Source organism: Megalobrama amblycephala, linkage group LG9, assembly GCF_018812025.1.
Source record: "Megalobrama amblycephala isolate DHTTF-2021 linkage group LG9, ASM1881202v1, whole genome shotgun sequence".
NCBI classification, from domain to species: domain Eukaryota; kingdom Metazoa; phylum Chordata; class Actinopteri; order Cypriniformes; family Xenocyprididae; genus Megalobrama; species Megalobrama amblycephala.
Genome location: NC_063052.1, coordinates 24,680,898 through 24,704,340, shown reverse-complemented (window position 1 = coordinate 24,704,340; position 23,443 = coordinate 24,680,898). Strand labels below are relative to the sequence as shown.

At 35.1% G+C, this 23,443-nt stretch overlaps 2 protein-coding genes across 5 annotated transcripts; one reads left to right on the top strand and one right to left on the bottom strand.

The window, feature by feature from the left end:
• Positions 1 to 1,452: 1,452 nt before the first annotated feature.
• oxnad1 (oxidoreductase NAD-binding domain containing 1) lies at positions 1,453 to 7,586 on the bottom strand. 2 transcript variants are annotated; one of them, XM_048202321.1, is made up of 8 exons: positions 7,455 to 7,586; positions 7,033 to 7,159; positions 6,770 to 6,833; positions 6,207 to 6,313; positions 4,988 to 5,129; positions 2,509 to 2,745; positions 2,321 to 2,429; positions 1,453 to 2,216 (listed from the first exon to the last, which is right to left on the bottom strand). In XM_048202321.1, exons 2-8 carry the CDS (start codon positions 7,134 to 7,136, stop codon positions 2,059 to 2,061), a joined length of 921 nt encoding a protein of 306 aa, XP_048058278.1. In that variant the 5' UTR covers positions 7,137 to 7,159; positions 7,455 to 7,586; the 3' UTR covers positions 1,453 to 2,058. The 2 variants fall into 2 exon arrangements, with proteins under 2 accessions (XP_048058278.1, XP_048058279.1); XM_048202322.1 differs by lacking the exon at positions 7,455 to 7,586 and adding an exon at positions 7,385 to 7,405.
• A 2,189-nt stretch (positions 7,587 to 9,775) lies between these two features.
• On the top strand, positions 9,776 to 23,414 carry gpnmb (glycoprotein (transmembrane) nmb). Of its 3 annotated transcripts, none has more exons than XM_048202316.1 (12): positions 9,776 to 10,080; positions 11,156 to 11,287; positions 13,131 to 13,292; positions 14,134 to 14,307; positions 16,758 to 16,919; positions 18,707 to 19,027; positions 19,240 to 19,299; positions 19,428 to 19,670; positions 20,688 to 20,793; positions 21,062 to 21,285; positions 22,277 to 22,370; positions 22,451 to 23,414. In XM_048202316.1, exons 2-12 carry the CDS (start codon positions 11,167 to 11,169, stop codon positions 22,596 to 22,598), a joined length of 1,815 nt encoding a protein of 604 aa, XP_048058273.1. In that variant the 5' UTR covers positions 9,776 to 10,080; positions 11,156 to 11,166; the 3' UTR covers positions 22,599 to 23,414. The 3 variants fall into 3 exon arrangements, with proteins under 3 accessions (XP_048058273.1, XP_048058271.1, XP_048058272.1); XM_048202314.1 differs by having other exon boundaries at positions 9,795 to 10,076; XM_048202315.1 differs by having other exon boundaries at positions 9,802 to 10,076; positions 13,131 to 13,274.
• The last annotated feature ends 29 nt before the right edge of the window (positions 23,415 to 23,443 follow it).

The following is a 23,443-nucleotide window of genomic DNA, read 5'->3' as shown; positions in this document are numbered from 1 at the left end:
CAAGACCAAAAAGCATGGGACAGTGTACCCTCTGACATATTACATCTGTCACACACTGATGGATATATTCTATGTAATCTGACTTTGGAATAATGTAAGCGATGGACAATAATTAATTGGTGTCTGCTGTTTATAGAGCAGGAATGAATATTAGACAAACAGGTGTTCCACATGGATTCAGATAGTTCCACACCTAACTCTTCTTTCCAAGCATCCCTAGTTCTCACAGTGTGCGCAGCAATACAGTCATCAAATAGACGTACAATTCTCGAAATGAGACGGTTGGAGAAAGGAGGGCTCTTATAAATATCATAAATTTCATGCTCCAGGGGTAGATTTTGAAAATCTTCAATTTATTTCGGTCTTTCACTTTAAAGTAAAATTCAGGTAGATGAGAGCTCATGGGTTGTTATGAATATGGCTGCCAAGTGAGATGTGACTCTACACAAAGTTTTTCTTTTCTATGTGATGTATCTGAGTGAAACAGCTTCCTGAACAAGAAAAAAACGTGGGGTGGAATTTGACTTTGTCCATCGGGAGTTGATTGGATGGTTGGGGTTTGCTATTGATTTCATGTGAGTGACAGGTTGTCTCCCCAACATGTCATCAGAGAAGAGAAGAGATGTTGTTGCAAGAGGGAGGGCAAGTTATTTTGATTAAAGGGTCAGTTCACCCAAACATGAAAATTCTGTCATTAATTACTCACCCTCATGTCGTTCCACACCCGTAAGAACCTTGTTCATCTTCGCAACACAAATTAAGATATTTTTGATGAAATACAAGAGGCATATGACTCGTCCATAGACAGCAATATAAGCACCACTTTCAATGTCCAGAAAGGTCCTTAAGACATTGTTAAAAAAGTCAATGTGACTGCAGTGGTTCAACCATAATTTTATGCGACGATAATACTTTTTGTGCGCAAAAACAAAACAAAAAAATATGATTTTATTCAACAATTTTTTCTCTTCCCTGTCAGTCTGTTATGCAGTGTAGTGAAGGCATTGTAGAGCTTCCGTGTTCTATGTCAGAACACCGACTCATTATAGGCCGGCTTTTGTGTCAGCATCACATGCATGTGTCGTGGTGCTCACGTGAACACAGCCTCGGCCGATACTGAGCCCGCGTTCGGATGCAAACATGGAAAGCTCTGCAATGCCTTCACAGGGAAGAAAAGAGATTGTCGAATAAAGTCGTTCTTTTTGTTTTGTTTTTGCGCACAAAAAGTATTCTCGTCGCTTCATAAAATTGAACCATAATTGCGGTCACGTTGACTTTTTTAACAATGTCTTTAGGACCTTTCTGGACCTTGAAAGTAGTGCTTATATTGCTGTCTATGGACGAGTCATTTACCTCTAGGATTTCATTAAAAATATCTTAATTTGTGTTCCGAAGATGAACAAAGGTCTTACAGGTGTGGAACGACATGAGGGTGAGTAATAAATGACAGAATTTTCATTTTTGTGTTAACTAACACTTTAATGACTATGAGGGCATGTGCATTTAAAAAAATGATAAATTTATAATAAATACTACAATATTCCATTTACAATTTTGATTTTATGGTGACTTTAAAGGGACTTCTACCAGGTTTAGCACCTTTCAGCAAATTAGGACTATATTAAATATGTTTTATGTTTTGTCCCACCACTTTTCAGATCATTTCTACATCCCTGTGAAGAATGTTTGTAATGAATAAATATGTGTTCTAAAATGCAAACAACATATAATATTATTCACAAAAAAACTGCAATTTGAGTGTGCAATCTTTCAACATGCCCTCAAAGCAGGACTCCTGACGTTAACCAGCAAATGAACTGTAATGTAGACCATGACAGTGCTTGTTATGGTCAATTTGTTGAGTCCATCTTTAAAATGAGGTATAACAAAAATAGAGTCTAGAAAATTGTTTGTTCAGATGTGGAGGATGCAGACATAACGTCTGTTGTGCGTTTCAACAGATTTCAAAGTTATTACGGGTCCATTGCCATTAAAGTCTGTTTCTATAATGACACAGAGGCAAATGCATCCATCACTGTTTTGGGCAGAGTTGTAAAGCTACCACCATTTCTCAAAAAGGATTCTGTTCTCCGGTAGGCCGATTCTCTGCAGGTCTGAATTCACTTTCTCTATCATAGGAGGAGGGCCACAAAGATAACACAATGTGCGCTCAGAGTCTACATAACGCTGAAGCTCCTCTTCTGATATCCTTCCACCTGGGGAGATACAAGAATATCTGACGTGACATGTCTGAAAATAGTTTGATGAATTAAAACTTAAGGTAACTACAAAAATATCAACTGTAGATGTTTCTACTCACTTATGGTGTAAGGCTTAAGTTCCTGCTCTATGTCAGAGCTCTGCTGGGTAACATGGAAATCACAGGAGAAGCTATCTGGTCGCTCATGACAAATGTCAACAATGGTGTTCTAAATAGAGCAGATATCTAAAAATCAGTTGGCAGCTTCAATCTCACTTCAGTCAGAAATCAAGGGTACATATACTTGCCTTGAAGAGCAGCTCTTTGGTGTTCTTGGCGCTGTAGCACAGGTGTGTGTGCCCTGGTGTGTACCTGTGACCATCAGCGTGTCGGAGCAGATCAGCTGCATGCAGCAGGATGGAGTACAGAGGGTTGATGCCCACACCACCAGCTATCAGCAACAGGTCGACCACAGGGTCAGAAGGTTGAGGGTCAAAAAAGAAATTACCTCCCACCCTCACAGCTACCTGAGAGTCCACAGAGCACTAAAGCAGAGGAGAACAAATAGGAATTTACTATATTTATATATACAGTGGCATGAAAAAGTATGTGAACCCCTTGCAAAATCTGTGAAAATGAGAATTATTTTAATAAAATAAGAGGGATAATAAAAAATGCATGTTATTTTTTATTTAGTACTGTCCTGAGTAAGATATTTTACATAAAAGATGTTTGCATTTAGTTCACAAGACAAAACAATAGCTGAATTTATTAAAATAATGATTGATTCTTAATACTGTGTGTGGTTAGCTGATGATCTACGACTGTTTTTATGTTTTGTGATGGTTGTTCATGAGTCTCTTGTTTAGTTAAACTGAGCTCTGTTCTTCAGAAAAATCCTCCAGGTCCTGCAGATTCATCAGTTTTCAAGCATTTTTGCATATTTGAACCCTTTCCAGCAGTGACTGTATGATTTTGAGATCCATCTTTTCACACTGAGGACAATCGAGGGACTCAAACTCAACTATTAAAAAAGGTTCAAACATTCACTGATGCTCCAGAAGGAAACACGATGCATTAAGAGCCGAGGGGTGAAAACTTTTGAATTCAAATATCAAGGTAAATTGTACTTAATGTTTCTTCTGGGAAACATGCAAGTATCTTCTGTTGTTTCCGAAGGGCAGTACTAAATGAAAAACAATGATATTTAAACAAAATAAGAAATATTTGGACATCTTCATCCTGTTCAAAAGTTTTCACACCCCGTCTCTTAATGCATCGTGTTTCCTTCTGGAGCATCAGTGAATGTTTGAACCTTTTTTAATAGTTGTGTTTGAGTCCCTCAGTTGTCCTCTGAATGATTTTCAGATCCATTTCATCACACAGTCACTGCTGGAAAGGGTTCAAATATGCAAAAATGCTTGAAAACTGATGAATCTGCAGGAGCTGGAGGATTTTTCTGAAGAACAGAGCTCAGTTTAACTGCTCAGAACAAACAAGAGACTCGTGAACAACCATCACAAAACAAAAAAACAGTTGTAGATCATCAGGTAACCACACACAGTATTGAGAATCAATGGTTCACATACTTATGAATGGGGTTATTTTAATAAAGTGCAGGACACTATAGTTCATTTATGTAAGTGAGGATTGCAAAATAAAGTAAACTGTGACATATTATACTGAAAAATTCTTCATACAGTTGACTACCAGTAAAACTGATAAGATTTGGAATCAAAAATTATTCAGACACTTTGACCTGACCAGGTTTCGCTTAAGTGTTATCTGACATAATTAAGATACATTCTTTTCTGACACAGTTTAACTCTGAGATCTTGTCATATTTTATTACCTTTTTTTAAACTATAGTGAATAAATTGTATTAATGAATGAAATGTTCAAGGTGTCTGAATACATTTTGGTTTGACTGTATATATAATATATATATATATAAAATAGAGGCTTACATCAGCATATATGGAATATAGATTTCTAGAGTTTCAAAATAATACATTTATTTAAAATGCTGTTTTTTTCTGTTTGGTAGAATAATTGTATATTATAATAATCCATATTGTACATGCACAAGAAATGTATCTTCCAAGTATTCAGTGAAAGTATACTGACTAAAGGTTATAAAGACTAACTTTATTTGCTTAGTAAACATTCCAATAAAAACATGGAATAGAACATTCAAAATAAAAACATTGATTAAAAATCTGAATAATGATGCTAATTCCCCTACAGACTTCTGTTCAAAAGTGTGGAGTTGGTAAGATTTTTTTTTAAGAAATTGATATTTTTATTTAACGAGGATGAATTAAATTTTTTACAAAAGTTACAATAAATATATTTTCTATTTCAAATAAATTATGTTCTTTTGAACTTCTCATTAATCAAATAATCCTTAAAAAATGATCATGGCCCCAACAAGAATATGAAACACTGATAGTAATAATAAGAATTGTTTCTTGAGCATCATATCAGCATATTAGAATGATTTCTGAAGAATCATGTGACACTGAAGACTGGAATAATGATGCTGAAAATTCAGCTTTGCCATCACAGGAATAAATTACATTTTAAAATATATTAAAATAGAAAAAACTGTCGTTTAAAACTGTAATAATTTCACAATATTACAGTTTTTACTATATTTTTGATCAAATAAATTCAGCCTGGGTTAGCATAAGAAACTTCTTTCAAAAACATAATAAAATCTTTCCAACCCCAAACTTTTGAAAGGTAGTATATATATATATATTTTTTTTTTTTCCATTCACTCACTTTCGTGTGAATCCAGTGTGCTGGAGGATGGTGTGTGTATTTGACGGCCAGTTCAATCACTCCCTCTCTCTGCAGCAGGCCAGGATTCGAGCAAATGGAAAAGCCGCCGACTGTTTCCACACCTGGGATGAAGAAATCCACCCTGTGAAAAAGGGTACAATTTAAAAGTATTAATACAATATAATTAGTCCTGTAAAAAGCGATTATCGTGATTAATCACATCCAAAATAAGTTTATTTACATAATGTATGTGTGTGTACTGTGTATATTTAATATGTATATATAAATACACACACATACATGTATATATTTAATATTACAATATATACATGAATATATTATATTTCTATATAAAATTTATTTTTATAACTTAAATTATATATAAACAAATTAATCGCGATTAATTTTTTGACAGCACTAAATATAATATAATGACACACTACAGAAGCATATTATGTGAAACTTGCCGCTTTCCTGATGCATTCACTATACTTAAAACTAACAAGACAACTACATAAAGTACTTTTAGAAAGTTAAGAGAAAGCACAGATTCTTCCCACACAGTAACATTCTAGGACAACAAAACCTATGTGTCCAATATTACTTTTGTCAATAATAAAAAAACATACGCTTTGAGAATCACCATATGTGTATGCAGAGCATGAATAAGTGATAAGCACATATGTCGGGGTGCGCACACACACACACACGCACACAGACACACACACACACACACACACTCGCGCTGCTCTCCCTGATTCATGTTCTTTAGCAGGAACACAACATCATATGGTCTGGAGGAGTTTCTGTGCATATATCTGCATAAATCATCACCTGACTTTTTCACCTCACTCAGGCTCCCTAGAACTCACACACAAAATGCAATAAGGCACAATGTGAGTGAGAGCAAAAAATGAGGGAGAAGGTGTGAGGAGAGGTTGATGTAAGAATAGAATTTTTTTTTTCCTGTGGTTTGCTGATAACTGATCTCACATTGAATTAAGTGAGAATTTTAAGTGAGAGGAAAGCACCATCTCCTGGCCATTTGGCAAATTGCATGTCTTCTCATCCATTAGTCACTTTCAACTGAAAATAAAAACATCTAAGAACAGTATTAGCTCCAAGCTGTCTAGATTCGTGTTTTCCAACTTTTATTGTCTTATATACCCCCACAGCCCCATCACATTATACTGAATATCATTTAGCACACCGTTCTTACCACTGTCCAGCACGGAAACTGAAGTCAGGATGCGGCACCTCCAGTCTCAGTCGCTTTACTGTATCAGATTCTTTAATAATGTCACTAACACGTGCAGGGAAAAGTTCCTGGATACACACAGAACATCAAATCATGTCTTTACAGAGAATTTACAATAAAATTCACACATTTCCCACATAATACTTTATTCTATGCAGATGTTCAAATGAAAGCCATTATACATTTTTACCACTCAAAACTATACACACATTCAATGACTGAAGTGTGGAAATATAATCAGCATAATATGTTAATGAAATCACACTATACTCTCCATATGCTTCATATCTACACATTAAAGTAGTACAAAGAACATCTTAAAAGTAGAAATAAATAATGTCATCTTGAACTTAATCTCACGACAAAAATCAAATGACACATTTGTTGACCTACAACACAGAATAAGTGCCTGAACTTTGACCTACTTGGCCACATCATTTGTTAACCATTTATAAGGCGTCACAGAGGAATCAACATGCCAAGGGTTTCATCAAATATAGATAAAGAAATCTAAGAAGACTCACCATGTCTCTATGAACGTTAGCAGTTCTCTCTAGATGGTCAGTCTGTCTTCTGGATGACATTTTTCTGAAACAAATTTAGTCAAGTTTAGGTTGAGCACAAAGGATACTAACACTGGTTGTGTCTCAAAATCCAGTGAGCTCCATACATACTAACTAAAAAGTATTTTTGTTGCATGCCAACTAGGTAGCCAACTCAAGAGGTTTTAAAACACAACCACTATGTCCAAAGCCTCTAGAAACAGCTCCAGATTCTGGATCCTCACCGCGTGACTGTGTCTTTACATGAACACAAAACAGCTGGTCTGAACAGTTTTGATCCACCGGCGAAACTTCTGGCCACCATTCGTACAAAACAGGGGACACTCATGATCGGATATGACGGTCAAACACCTGATAATATCATCAAATACAAAGCAAGTTAGTTATTGTATTTATTGAGAAATAACAGACGACATTGAAATCTGAAATGAGTTTCTTCTCAACAGCTGATTTTAAGTGACATTCACACACGTGAGCAGTAAGCAATTTATCTCTATTATTTATATAAAAACAACAACAACAAAAAAACGTTTTATGATCAATTTACATTTAAGATTAATTATAAACAATACTAACAACTAAGCGGACAAAGCATAACGAGCTTATATGCTCAAGAGGCAGAATACTTTATGTCAAAATTATTCACCTCTGTCACTCCGGTTACGTTTCTTCTTCATCTGTTTTTAAGGATGGTGAACACAGTCTATAGTCTATAGACAGTCTATAGCGCCACCCAGTGGTATTCCTTCAGTTCGGAACAAGAGAGGTTTGTGCAAAACATTATTAAACAATATTAAACAATATATATTGATAATATTGTTTTATTGTATCATTTAAGGAAACATAAAGCGCTAGCGAAATGAATATAATCCTAAGAAAGACAATTGTGGAAATGTTAATGACAAAAAATGACAAATGACTTGATACTACTGTGTAGAGATTTGTATACTATCTGAGCGCTCAAAAATGAGCTTTTCTTCTGAACTGCATCTGAACAGTCAGTAGCCTCTGGTGGCCAAAGGAAACGATATGACTGGGCTAACATACTTGAATACTTTTATAGCCTACTTTTTTTTTTATCAGTTATTATCTTTATTAAAGTATTTCGTGTTGTTTCCTGACTTTTCCGTGTTGGTTCTGGTGGATAGGAGTGCTGTCACGTAAATAACATGGAAAGTCACGCCATTATGATTACATTAAAAACTGGGAGGAACCTTCAAACAGAGCTCGTGAGAGACGCATCAAAGCATGTGATGACATGCCAGTTTCCTTCATGGGCAAACATGAGCTGATAACAGAGATGAATTTAAGATTAGAATAATCAATATTATTAGTCTTTCCCGCATAACATGTTATTTTACTGTATTTTAGTTGACTATTTCAGTCTTCAGAATAATAAAGGAGCGTTTGCGCTTTTCAAATCTTCTTCTAATCGTTCGTCCCTTTGACCTCCAACTGTTTCCCAATCACTCGTCACCTGAAAGCGCGCGGATCTGTGCAAGTCACGGCGTCTCGAAATCTTATGACATCCGAGTTTTAAAATTGTTTTGAACGCTTTGCAGTTAGACAACACGACCTTGGTTTTTTGTTGGGCTATATAAACGTTTTTCTTATGAAAATTTGGGTAGGCTACATTTTCATATTTCAAGACAGTACAAACAGTTGTAACTGAAGTGCATTCAAAATGTCAGTTCATTTAAATGTTTATATGCTGCATGTTATGTGAATTGACATTTTGTGCAACAAAAACAATAAAAAGAAGGCTACATAATGTTTCTTATGTTACGTAGCTACAGTGTAGGTAAAAAGGAGCATTCTTTAGATTATTATTAATTTTTGTATTTTGACCATATTTCATGCTTATTCACTTGAATAGCCTACTAGATGGTGCACCCTATTTTTTATTTTTTTATCGCGCTCACTTTTTAAGTCTTCTTTATAGACCTCATCTATGATTAACAAGTTTTATGTTTAATGTCTGACTTTCATTTTTGATAGCTGATTTTCGTGGGGCTTAGGCTAATAAATGCCTAGGAGCAGTGAAGCAATTTATTTTGAAGCATTATTAGTAATATTTTAAACAAAATTGTCCCCAAATCGAAGTCAGTGACGTTTTTTAAAATACAAAATATGATATGAAAAAAAGAAGAAGATCAAGTTGTAGCCTACACCCAAATGGATACATCTCAGGTCAGAAATTTTGTTGAAATTATATAAATGTGACCCTGGACCACAAGGATCAGTTTTTTGAAACCGAATAAGCTTTCCATTGATGTATGGTTTGTTAGAATAAGACCATATTTGGCAGAGATAGCTACAACTATTTGAAAAAAAAAAAAAAAAAATCGAAATACTGAGAAAATCGCCTTTAAAGTTGTCCAAATGAAGTCATTAGCTATACATATCCACTAACAAAAGAACATTTTTGATATAGGCTATTTACGGTAGGACATTTACAAAATATCTTCATGGAACATGATCTTTACTTAATATCATAATGACTTTTGGCATAAAAGTAAAATCGATAATTTTGACCTATATACAAAGTATTGTTGGCTACTGCTACAAATATAGCTTTGTGACTGGTTTTGTGGTCAAGGGTCACAAATTATTTTAATGAGCAATCACATTTCAAACAAATTTATTTATATACAACGTTTTTAAATGGGCTATAGATGTTTAAAAATAGCCTATGTCCACACCATCATCTCGGACATTCTTTGTCACTGACTTTAGGCTAATATCCACCAACAACAACAACAACAAAATAGCCTATATTCTCAAAAAGGACTGTGGGACAGATCAAGGATCTCATATGGGACATATAGGCTAGCATTTGTTTTGGACAAGACTATAAAGTCTAAAGACAACAGTCGAAGAAAAATAAGATGATTTTGAAATAGGCTGTGTTTCGAAATACAAGGAGAAAGCAACAAGGGTCAACATGAGACTCCGAACTCTCCTCTCAGCTCGCGCTCATAGATCCTAATTAAGAATCAGATGCTTCTTGTTACAGAAACGTCACATGATTGTTGTATTAAATTAGAGCTCGTGCGAGTGACTGGGAGATGTGAGCGAGAGCATTAGAGAGTTGAGGGGTCTGGGACGAGCAGCTGGACTGGCATTTTGGGGGCGATACAAAAAGAAAAAATAAACACTCTGATAAAATATATTTGTATTTTCACCCAAAAAGTCAACATGATGCATTTGGAAATGTTACTTGTGCTGGTCTGGGCATTCTTCGTCCCTATAACGAACAGCAAAAAAAGTAAGTAGGATTTTTTTTTTTTTTTTTTTAACGGAACGATGAGTTAAAGTATTTTTCAGCAGCGAATGCTTATAATTGTTACATTTTGAAGCTTTGAAACAAGTAGTCCGCAATGTTTTTATAATAATAATTAAGTTTATACGTTTTTTGGACAAGTGATTGCTGACGTAGCCTACATATCGTAGCCTACTTACATAGCCTACATATATACACAAATACACACACACACACACACACACACACACACACACACACACACACATATATATAAAACCCCACTAAAACTAAAAACTGTTTTATGGCTATTGTAAAAGATTCATGGTTGCCATTTCTAAATTCCAGCAAAGTCGACAAAATAGAGTAATAAAACAAAACGTAAATTATGTTTAAAAACGTAAATAGTGTTTGGAAAAACATATGATAAGCTATAGCCTAAATAATCATTTGTGTTGGAATAACTGTTTTCGTCCGCGCGCTGCAGTCTCATGAAACTAATTAGGTTACTTGCGAGAGCAGCCAAGTCAGTCTTGTGAAAATACTTTACAGAATATTTCGTTCACCTCAGGCTGTGCGAATATATAATTTAGTCTCTTTTCCCATATCTGAGTTCGTTAAAGTTATCCATACGCAGAATGCAGATAAACTCAGATATTTAGTGCGTAAATTAAGGACATTTCGGGAGACTGATCAGGGAGTCGGTCACATTTTTATAATACACTGATTTACATCCTTGGAAGCAAGGGAGCTGATTGAAACGCAGGGTGGGGCTAGGTGTCTTTTTTTTTTTTTTTACTCCTGCTTTGAATATTTCTCAAAGCGAGTTGATTTTTTTACGTCTGATTTTGTAGATTTAGCCCAACAGAAAGTGGAAAATTCCCTGTGAGACAACTAGCCCAGTTTTCTTTATTATGGTTTATAAAATTTCAAACGATTAATGTAAATTATTGTCCATTTAGTTACATGAAATAGTTCTATGTTTAGTGAGTTAATGTATGTGTAATTGAACTGTCAGTTTTACATGGTTATATTTTCATTCACAATGCTTTTAAAATATTTGTTTTCCCTTGTCATGCTTGCAGCTTATGGTGACATGTTCCCTCATAAACACAAGCTCCCTTTTCCATTCCCAATCCCTGGATGGGAACCGGACACGAACCCTTGGGATGAATATCTGTATCCCCCCTTCAAACAACAGCTGAATCGCAGACATGGTAAGAGTTCCGCACAATATCAGTGTTACCTATTTTAAGCCACAAAATCAGTCCTCTTATGCAGTAAAGTTTGAAGTAATGGATACAATATAAACATGAAATATTTTTTATAAAAGCGTATACACCACACTTCAGCAATGCATAAAACTATTTTTGGTTCCGAACTTTAGAGCTTTAGAGTTAACAGTTCTTAAACAAACAAGCAAACATGTTTTTCTCAGTGTGAAGAACATTGTAAAAAATTAAAATAACATTTTCCACTATAAAGAGCTTTTGTGTACTAGGTTTAGTGATGTTAAAGGTTCTCCATGGAACAATCAATGCCAATAAGACAAACACAGACAAACACTCAAAATGCATTAATTATAACGTGATTATTTACACAATGGATACAAGATAATTATTCACCAGTTTTAGTAATTGTGATATCAACATTTTTGTACTTTTGACAAACATAAGTTTGAGTGAGACAAGTAAACTAATAGTACGCATCACAGAATTAATCAAATTGCTATTGGGTGCATCTCAATCAGCTCCCATGAATCATTCGGGCAGTGGTAAGGACAGTAAGGACCCTGGCTCATTACACACTGGGACACTGATGACTCTATTTCCAGTGACATGACAACGTCCTCATTTTACAACGTCACTACTGGTATTTATGAACAACAGCAGAACTGATATCATTCAGACATTATTATTTAATGCTATTTAAAGTACATTATGATAAAAACTTTGATTGTTACATATACGTGCAACATTTCAGCTGTAAATAAATTGTAAATGTTAGCTAGCTTATGTTCACTACCTATCTAGCAATGTAGCCTATGTTCATGCTGAAATAAAATGAAATAAGTTTTTTCAAAACATCTATCACATGTCATTATGTGTGATGAGTTGGCTTGCGTGATTTATGTTCTGCGTTTCAGGGTCAGCGTCCGAAATCGCATACTCTACTAATTTTGAATAAGTAATTACTTTGTGACCACTAAAAAAGTACTACGGACGTACTACATTCACCATGTTGTCATTATCACTACCAGCTTCAGTTGTGTTGCTTCACTGCCATTCACAAATCCTCTCCCGTGGCCTCATGGGACAGCAAAGTGTCCATTGTATGCACACTTCAGAATCTCATGGAAAGTCAGCCACGTACTTTTTGCCTACTCTGTGAATTCTCGGACATACTACTTTTGTTACAGACTTTTTTTTGCCTACTTATAGTAAGGAAGTATGTGAACCACTCCCTGATTTTCATAATACATTTTGGGATTTTTTAGGGAGCTAACCTTTCAGTGCACTGGAAGCATTTTGTGTCCGAGACAGCCCTTAAAATGGCCGACTCCCTGATCAGTGCCCTGACTACTGATCTGATTGAGATGCACCCCATACTTACAGATATTTGTGCTGATGTTTTCAATGTCACTTACATCCAGGAGGAAGATGATCTTATTTATTAAAGTGATATTACAAAAGTTTGACGAGATAAAAAGTCATACTTAGGCCAGAGGAAAAAAACTTAAAAAAAAAAAAAAAAAAAAGACTACAAATTTAAACAATATTCCATTGAAAACTTAAAAAAAAAAACATTTTGATTAAAGGAATGTAAAAAAAGAAACAACTTGAATAATTTATAATAAATTGCCATTTTTTCCTTTAAATTTACATCTTTAAAATTGTGAGATTTAATACTTTTTTTCCTAAAATATGTTAAAAAGAATTCTCCAATATTTTGATATATGTTAACATATTGGAGAAAAATAAATAATCTCACATAAAAATGTACTGCATGACAGGAATGTCCCCACACACTAATCATTCAATGCTCTCATGAACATCACAGACAAACCACCGAAGGTGCGCCTCACGAGCGACAGCCCTGCAATGAACGGCTCATGCATCTCATTCACTGCAGCTCTGGAGTTCCCACCATGCCAGAAGGAGGACAGCACTGGCAACCTGGTGTATGACGAGCACTGTGACGACGGTATGATGGAGGCCTCAGGTGCTTCATCATCTCTATGCACAATGGACTATATGCACGGAGCGTTCTTTAGAACTTCCGCAATAATATAAGCCAGCTCGAAAACTTCCGGTGAGATGTCATTTGCTGGTGTGTTGAGCATCAGTAGTGTAATACTTAGCTTATAATCCGAATATAGTCACTTAAATAGTCAGGCATAGCATTAATTTAGTTATTCAAACGTAAGACAGCATAAAAAAATATATATATATACCTCATACCTCATTGTTCCTCTTCGGCTTAATTCAATTCAACCATCAGTTTTCACACTTTTATGTGAAAAAAAGCTTCAAAAATTAAATATTTATTGTACACTTTAGTTAGATTAATTAAATAAAATGTGTGTTTTCACAAGTGTTCTGAAATCATTGATCTTGCGCTGCACTGTTTGACAGCTGATTACAAAGGGAAAGCGCGGTGCTCGCTTTCTGTGTCATTCATTCATTCACAAGAAAAGTTATTATTTTTCTTAAGATTTTCTTCAGACACAGCATTTATAAACGGTCCAAACTGCTTTGTCTTTATTGCAATCATAAATAAAACTGGTTTATTGGCAATTTTAGGTAAATGTGATAACTGCATTAAAATATGAATACAACATTAAAAAGTCAACCATTGATGGTTTTGTGTCAATGTACAGTGACTACAGAATGAACAGCTAACAGTTCACCGGAAATGCCCGGGCTGGCTTAATGCCAACGAGGAAGTAACCGTGCATATAGCCTATTGCAAGGGGAAAAAATGAGCTGTATTTTAAAAAGTTGCATTTACATATCTCGAGAAAGAAGAAATGCTTTGTTCAACCCCTTCATTTTTCTTTCAGCTAACGGGCAGGTGCGTTCAGGGTATGTGTTTAACTGGACATCTTGGTTGGACGACTATGGCTTTGGAAAGTGTACAGATCTAAAGAGGTGCAATGTTTTTCCTGATGGAAAGCCTTTTCCTCAGACCAATGACTGGAGACGTAGAGGTTATGTCTATGTGTGGCACACCATGGGTGAGTTTCAGCCATTCACTGATCCAAATGATATCAGTGCTTTAAAGGTGCCCTAGAATCAGTTTTTACAAGATGTAATATAAGTCTAAGGTGTCCCCTGGATGTGTCTGTGAAGTTTCAGCTCAAAATACCCCACATTTTTTTTTTAATTCATTTTTTTAACTGCCTATTTTGGGGCATCATTAAAGGTCCCGTTTTATGTGATCCCATGTTTCAAACTTTAGTTAGTGTGTAATGTTGTTGTTAGAGTATAAATAAAATCTGTAAAATTTTAAAGCTCAAAGTTCAATGCCAAGCGAGATATTTTATTTAAAGGGTCATGAAACCCCCCTCTTTCAGCTCAAGTCTAGCTCACAATCTTTTTGAAAAATGCAACTTAAATGGGCGTGGTGGCTGTGAGAGGAGAGGGGAGGGGGGAAACTCTCATCGCCAGTAGCCCATGCATATCGACTGTCACTAAAAATCAGTGGTAAAACGTGAGGAAATACTACAATTTTTTAAAAAACTGGAAAAGTTAAAATCTAATGAAATACACTGACACTTTATTTTTGTCTTTTCAAGAGTTACTGAATGCCCTGCTACATATATCCTACAGTAATCGTAATTCTATTTAAAACATATTAATGTACATGTGTAATTACAGTCTCATTGGATAAAAAACTCAGTCTCGTTAATAATTATGAAACACCGATGAGTCATCAAAGCACTATCGTGCTCTGCCACGTCACAGCCTGTGACGTGGACAGGATGAAGATTTTAAACCCGGAAGACGAAAATAGCGTACTAAAACTAAAATTTAACCATTTCCCCCCTACTATTAAATCTAACAGATGCTAACATTGTCTTCAATGGTGTTCAACACACATACCTCTGTTAAAATCTCAGAAAGTTTGGTTTAGGGTTTCATGACCCTTTAACAGAAGTCGCCTACATCGAACGGCCAGTTTGGACTACATCCCTCTACTTCCTTCTTTAATGACGTCACTAAAACAGTTTTTTGACTAACCTCCGCCCACAGGAATACACAAAAAAGGGGGCGTGGTCTTGTTGCGCTCCCACGGAGAAGAGCAAGAGTTGCGTTTGTAGAGTGTGTTTGTCGCCATGTCGTCCAAACGCTGTTATTTTCATCCCGCAGTCCAATCACCTTTGTTTGGCCTTCCCAGGGATGCTGTACTTAGAGATCAATGGTTACAATTTATGTTTAACTCGGTTCCCGAAAATTATAATCCACATGTAAAACTATGTGCAGCACATTTTGCTGAGGACAGCTTCCTCAATCTCAATAAGTTTAATGCCGGATTCGCACAAAGATTATTCTTGAAAGATGGAGCAGAAGCTGCTGTCGAATCACAACACAGGAACCGCTGGCACAATCAGAACTCGTTACGTATTTCTGAAGGAGGGACTTCATAGAACAAGGAAGTCATCAGCCCGTTTTTATGACAGTGGAAACAGCGGTATACAGATAAGTAAATTATGTGAAAAATACTGTGTTTTTTTACACGCGAAACATGAACACGTTATATTGCACACTATAAACACAATCAAAGCTTCAAAAAACCACAAAAAACGGGACCTTTAACTATGCACCGATTCAGGCTGCGGCCCCTTTAAATCGCACGCTCCCTGCACTATTATACAGTGCATTTACAAAGTTCACACAGCTAATATAACCCTCAAATGGATCTTTACAAGATGTTCGTCATGTATACTGCATGCATGCGTCGGATCATGTGAGTATAGTATTTATTTGGATGTTTACATTTGATTCTGAATGAGTTTGATAGTGCTCCATGGCTAAAGCTAACATTACACACTGTTGGAGAGATTTATAAAGAATGAAGTTGTGTTTATGAATTATACAGACTGCAAGTGTTTAAAAATGAAAATAGCGACGGCTCTCGTCTCCGTGAATACAGTAAGAAATGATGGTAACTTTAACCACATTTAACAGTACATTAGCAACATGCTAACGAAACATTTAGAAAGACAATTCACAAATATCACTGAAAAATATCATGTAATCATGGATCATGACAGTTATTATCGCTCCATCTGCCATTTTTCACTATTGTTCTTGCTTGCTTACCTAGTCTGATGATTCAGCTGTGCACAGATCCAGACGTTAATACTGGCTGCCCTTCTAATGCCTTGAACATGGGCTGGCATATGCAAATATTGGGGGCGTACATATTAATGATCCCGACTGTTACGTAACAGTTGATGTTATGTTGAGATTTGACTGTTTTTCGGAGGTCTTTTAAACAAATGAGATTTACATAAGAAGGAGGAAGCAATGGAGTTTGAAACTCAATGTATGTCTTTTCCATGTACTGAACTCTTGTTATTCAACTATGCCAAGGTAAATTCAATTTTTGATTCTAGGGCACCTTTAATAACTCAGTGTAACCACACTAATGCACTATCATCTTGTGCTTTTTCCCTCACAGGCCAGTATTTTGAGACATGTGATGGCTCCTCCTCCCATCTGACCCTGAACACCACTAACATGACATTTGGAGCTGGTGTGATGGAAGTGATGATTTATCGTAAACGTGAGCGCAGGAAGTACAGCCCACTCTCTACGGACAGTACTGTGTTCTTCGTAACAGGTCTGCCAGTTACTTTCTTCCTGTTTTAATCATATTTATGTACAGGCCATTCTACAGAATTTGTGCAAACTGCTGTCCCACAACCAAAAATCACATTTAACAAACATTTAAGTATTAAAATTTTAGATGTTTACTAAGATCCTTCTATTATCTATTGAATCACACAATAATATTTAAAATCAGTAAGCTTAATATATAAAAAAAATCATCATTTATTGGGTACTTTCAATTGGGAGGTGGCTGTCCCGAACCCTAACCCATACATTTCAAATTGTGAAAAAGATACTGAAATAATTTTTGCAATTTTTTCCATTGTTGTTTATATATATTATATATATATATATATATATATATATATATATATATATATATATATATATATATATATATAAAATATTTATTTTTATTTTTAAATCATGAAACTTTATGTAAAAAAAAAAAAATGTGTCCTGCATTTTCATGTCACTACCAAAATGGTGTACGTTTTAGTCCATTGGCTGAGACTGATTTTAGCCACAATCCTACATTTGTGATCAGGAAATATTCCTGTGTCCTTCCCTCTCATAGCCTCTCTTTCATAGTAGATAGGTACCATCATTTTGAGTTAAATGAAAATTGGTATGCAACTTGAAGGAACGTCACTACCAAATGCCTTTTTTTTCTGCAATTATGCAAACTTTTTTGGGTGTTATTCCATAAAATTTTGTTTTTATGTGTGTACAACTGTTCAGAACTGTGCTAGGTAACCATGTACTGATTAGCATCTTTGAGCTAAGCTCAAATGTATCAAAATTGTCACTACCGAAATATGTGGTGAAGTTTCGTTTGTGACATCATAGTTTTTTGGCCGTTATTCGATAAAATTTAGTTTTTTTTTCTGTGTACAACTGTTCAGACCAGTGCTAGTTAACCATGTGTCGATTAGCATCTTTGAGCTAGTTTAAAAGTATCTAAAATTGTCACTACCGGAACAGTCATGACCGAAACAAGTCATCATTGTTTTGGTAGTGACAAAAGGGAACACATAATCATTTATTTGGGGGAAATAAAAAAAAAAAATGAGTACAGTTATGTAAATCATTACCATTTTAATATGTTTTAGTACTGTTTTGGTATGTGAGTTAAAAGTCTATAATGCGTTGTGGTGGCTACCAACACATTACTGTCACTACCGAAAATGTGCAGTCACTACCGAAACATGGGATGGTTTGTCAAAAATAATGTATATTGAATTATCAACTAAGATGTTGTTATAGTGTTTGGTTCAATGTATAGTCAAACTAATGAATCCTTAACTTTGAAGTCAGTATAAACTTTATGCCTTTTACAAAGAAAGATTGGATTCAAAATACAAACAAATCTCATAAATTACACTTGAAAAACTTTAATTGTTATTGATTGACCTGTGACAACTTTTTTAAAAAAATACCAAAAATATATTTACAAGGTAACAAAATCTTAATAGGTCAATATAACCCTTCTTATTAAATTCTTTATTATTGTGTTTCGATAGTGACAAATTTGGGGAGAGGAAAAATATTTAAAACATTTCTTAAAATACAATATGAGAATTAACTGCACAATTACTAGAATTAGATATTATACAATGTGCATGCATACATACAAAATTTGTGGAAAGAGACATTTTTTTCAAGACGTTTCCAACTCTGACTTTGAACCAATTCTGTAGAATGGCACATACTGTATATATATATATATATATATATATATATATATATATATTGATCAATATAGATTTTTTTAACCAAGCTTTTTCTTTCATCCAGATAAGATTCCACTCTCTGTGAACATTTCCCAGAAAGCAGCAGCCAGCATAACTGACAAAAACGTCTTTGTCAGAGGTTCTGATGTGATTTTCAACGTCCAGATCCACGACCCAAGTAACTATCTGAAGACAGCTGATGCAGTGGACTTCATTTGGGACTTTCGGGATGGGAACCAGTTGGTCACCCACAGCAATGTAGCAACCCATGCGTACAACACGCTTGGAAATGTTACAGTCAAGCTCCTAGTGGAGGCATCATTCCGTGTACCCTGCCCACCACCGACTCCAACACCAATGCACTTTACACAGGCTCATACCACAGGTAATCTCATCAAAACAGGCACTTTATGCGCCTAGACAACAGACATCCTCTTATCTACGCTAGACATATAATATTCATTACTATCCATTAAAATCAGAACAAAATGTGTCCATTTATCTCATAAAGCAAAGCACACTTATGCTTAGAACTGCTGTCATGTTAAAGGCCAGCCAGTATACAGTCATTCTGTAAGATGTTTTCATGTGTTTCAGCAATGCCTACACTACCTCCTGGCACTCATGCATTCACTAGCAAAATGGAGACCACCAAGGGTGAGACAAGTTGTATTTAAAGCAACAAAAAACTCTAATAAAATGACATTTCAGTGATTACAAACAACACATAAAGGATATTTCTACAATGCATTGAATATTTGTTACACTTCTTAACTTTTGTCTAGCTCCTATCATCACCAATCCTTCACCAACTACCACCCCTCGAGTTCCGACAAGTGCTGTCCCAACAACTGAACCATTCCAAACCAATTCAGAGGTGACATCTATTACGGCAACTGCTGTACCTGAGGCCAGTTCGACCTATAAGCAGCCCACCTCACCGCCAATGATCAAACACACACACTTCAAGGAGTCAGACTGTTTCCGCCACATGTATGGCTCATTTGAAGGCGAGATCATCATCGTTGGTAAGAAGATTGCCAGACCACAGCAAGAATTTACAACAAACACGTAACTCGTAAAGGGTTGTTTTGTTTTGTTTTTTTGCTTTGTATCAGAGTTATCGTTAACCTAAACTAAAACCATTAAAAAACATTGCTTATAATAAAATAAATAATAACTGAAATAAAATTAAATGTATATAAAAAAAACTTATTTTCATCTAGTATCCAAGGCAACTTTTCTCATTTTCATTTAAAGGTGCAGTAAGTGATTTCTGTAAAACGCTGTTGAAAGTGGACCACATCAAGCACCACAACAAACTTGTAGCCAATCAGCAGTAGGGGGCGTGTCCACTCATGATGGGGGAGGAGAGAGTGAGCAAGAGGGAGATTTGAAGAAAGAGAGATGGCTGAGAGACATTACAAAAGAGAATATGTCAAAGGAATATCACTGGAAAAAGAAGGGTTATGATCAGATAAGAACTTTAGGACCCGTGTTAATATTAGAAAAGACCTAAGATAGACTTAAGTGGGAAGGCCCGAAAATGGACAATGAGGTTATACATAATTTCTGCCCCATACCCAAGAAATATTGGTTTTACAATGTTTCACAGAACCAAGATGTGCTGTTCTTGTAATGTTAGCTATAGTAACAGGACAGTTTGGAATGTCATTGTTTGTCTGGAGAAAACAAACTCTTGCTAATATATATTTTTGTGTATTGTATGTTCACTTTATTGTTCTTCCTTGTCGTTTGTCATCTTTGCTTTGTTTCTCAGAGCATTATTTTACTTCACTTATGTTGTGACAAAGAGACATCCACTCTTGCATTACATGTTTGTGCATTTTGGGGGCGGAGCAATGAAGGGAGGGGCGTGTTGGTTTTTGGTTGATTTCAAATAAACTTAAAATAAACAGAAAATATAAAAAAAATCTAATCTAATTCAAAATAATATAAAAATATATTAGCACCTGAACATCAATGATGCTAAAATTTTTTTACATTTTTTTTCTAAAGAATATTTTTATGTGTGTTTTTTACAGAACCTCCTCCAGGTTTTCAGAATCTGCCAGATAATCAGATTTTAAAGGTGTCAGCTGACAGAGTTTCCAACACATCTGTAAACTTCATGGTGACATGCTCAGGCAGGTAAGATTCACACAAATGCAAATATATATTTTTTTAAATGCAAAGAGAGAAGATCAAGTGCTTCACATCATGAAAAGCCAGAAAGTGAAGAGCATTTTTAGATGTAGATTCTGATCTGCAGTGAGCATTTGAAGCCCTGCAGCTGAGACATTTCATAGCACATCACCGTCATACATGTCAAAATCATTCAGTCAACACAGATGTATACAACACAGATGACATCTGGATCACACCCAATAAAATTGAGCATCATCCCTCCTTTTCTCAGTGTTCCCTCAGTGGCCTGCACCATAGTGGCCAACTCCGCCTGTCAGGAGGTCAAGAATATTGTGTGTGAGGATGTGGCCCCTTACAGCGAGGGTTGCAAGATCAGTTTGACGCGCATTTTCCAAACGCCGGGCACTTACTGTGTCAACATCACGCTGGGTGTGCCTGGAGGCTTGGCTCTTGCCACCACCACCTCAGTCACGATTGGCAACAGCCTTGACAAGAGTAAGTTCTGAGAACTGTAGTCATTTTATTGACATTTTGACTGTATTCTTTTCAATTTATTCTTATAATTTTTCTAATATATAGTTAAAAAGTTATTTTAGTATTATTTAAATAATATTATAGTATTTAATATTTTGAATTAGCTTTTTTCTTATAATTTTCTTTTGTCGTTTTTACTATTTTTTACTTCAATTTTAGTTTTGGAAATTATAGTATTTAAACTTATGACCGTTTGTTGCCAAGACAACATTTCTAATTTTCATTTAAATGTTTTATCTAATATTTATATTTTATTTGCTTTATTTCAATAAAGCTGTTCTCATCTACATACTTTCTGTCAAAGAGTGGAACGAGAATGATATAGTTACTAAGTGTACATTTACATGACACAAAAATTGAAAAGTTTTTCCTTTGCATTTTTCGTGTACAGACAATGTCAAAATAATCCCTTTTCACACGAATCCGTGAAAACGACTAAAAACGCTGTATTATTCATACCAGGCCAGTAGTTTGCGATGTTACATAGTTTTTCTTTACAAAGTACCTATAGACTTAATACGCATGCACATTACATCACCATTTTCAAATTCGCATTTTTGTAGTTTTGTAGTTTTCAAATTCGCGTTTTTGTACGATAACGGTATGGTTTTAAAAAAACTTGCACTTTAAAACCCGTTTTCAAAAGTTTGCATTTTCAGCCCTCCAAAACGCCATTATCGTGTAAATGAACGGCCAAAACGATAAATGTTAGCTAGCAGTCCAAAAAAAATTAAAAAAAATAAAAATCACTGGATTTGTTGCTATTCACCATTTTTATTTCTATAAAAGTCTCAATTGGAAACACTGATAGTGTCTAACTTTTAATCAAACATTTATAAAGATTTAGAAATGTATAAATGTACAGACTTATAAATATTTATATTATGAATATTAATTATAAACATTGTTTAATTATAATTGGTTGATGAATATTTACATATTTTCCTCTTAGACTCTCCTAAATCCTCCCATGTTGCTGAGGTGGTTCTGTCTTCCAGCGCTGTGCTTATTTCCATCTTTGCGTTCATTGCCATCATGGTTTACAAGTGAGTAACACGAACCAAACTGATATTTTAAAAACAACAATATGCATCTTAATCTCTTTTTTTCTTTCTATTCCTTTTAGGCGATATAAGGTGTATCGCCCAGTGAGACGCTCTATGCTGGATGATGCTGAGAGAAATGATGGTAGTTGGAGTTTAAGCAGACTAAGAGCAGCTCTGTTCTCTGCCGACGAAGAGAGAAGTCGTTTATTGACAGAAAGACCACTATAGACTGATCCGAGCATCCAGTTTTTGCAGTTGCTATTTATTCGATAAATCACTTTAGCTGTAATCTATAAGAATAACAAAAGTTATCTCGTGGACATGTGTTTTCAAGCAATATTAGATTACTCTGGAATCTTATTCAGTTTAGCCAGAATAAGTAATCAAGGCATTTGAGTTATAGCACAAGCAAGCTTTAAAGATTTTTAATGGAAGATCTGGTGAATAAGCTCAGATATGCCAGATCTACAAGGTTTTACAAATCTAAAGTAATCATCTAAAATGACTAAAACTACTACTAACGGACCTATCATAGAAAATGTGTCCAATGCACAAATAATCAAAATTTGGTTATCACTAAAATATGAACCAGGGACTTAAAGCTGAAAATTACCGCTTTTAGTTATTTGAGTGACGCTTTGTGGCATTTGATTTGACATGTTCATACTGAATGTTCCTTAATGTGCAGACAGGATGAGAAAGTTGAGTGAGAAAGGTTTTGTAATGTTTTGAATATATTTAAGAGATTAATTTTGATTGTTTGGGGACTGAATTTGGTGCACTTTTTTTGGAGAAAGACCAAGGTCTTTCAGTTGATGGTAGTTAGGCAGTTATTTGATAGGAAATACTAACAATCTCTTCTTATAAAGCTTGAATTAAAGAATTTGGGAAATTTGTATTATTGATCATATACATGCATGTATGCTTGGGTATTTAAATTAATTTGACAGCACTTCTGGAAAATATAATTAGCCAATCATGATTATAGAAATGAACCATTCCTGTAAGTGCTGTATATATTCAAATAAATTTTCTAAACCACTATCTGCTAGCCTAATGAACATCTGCCATTT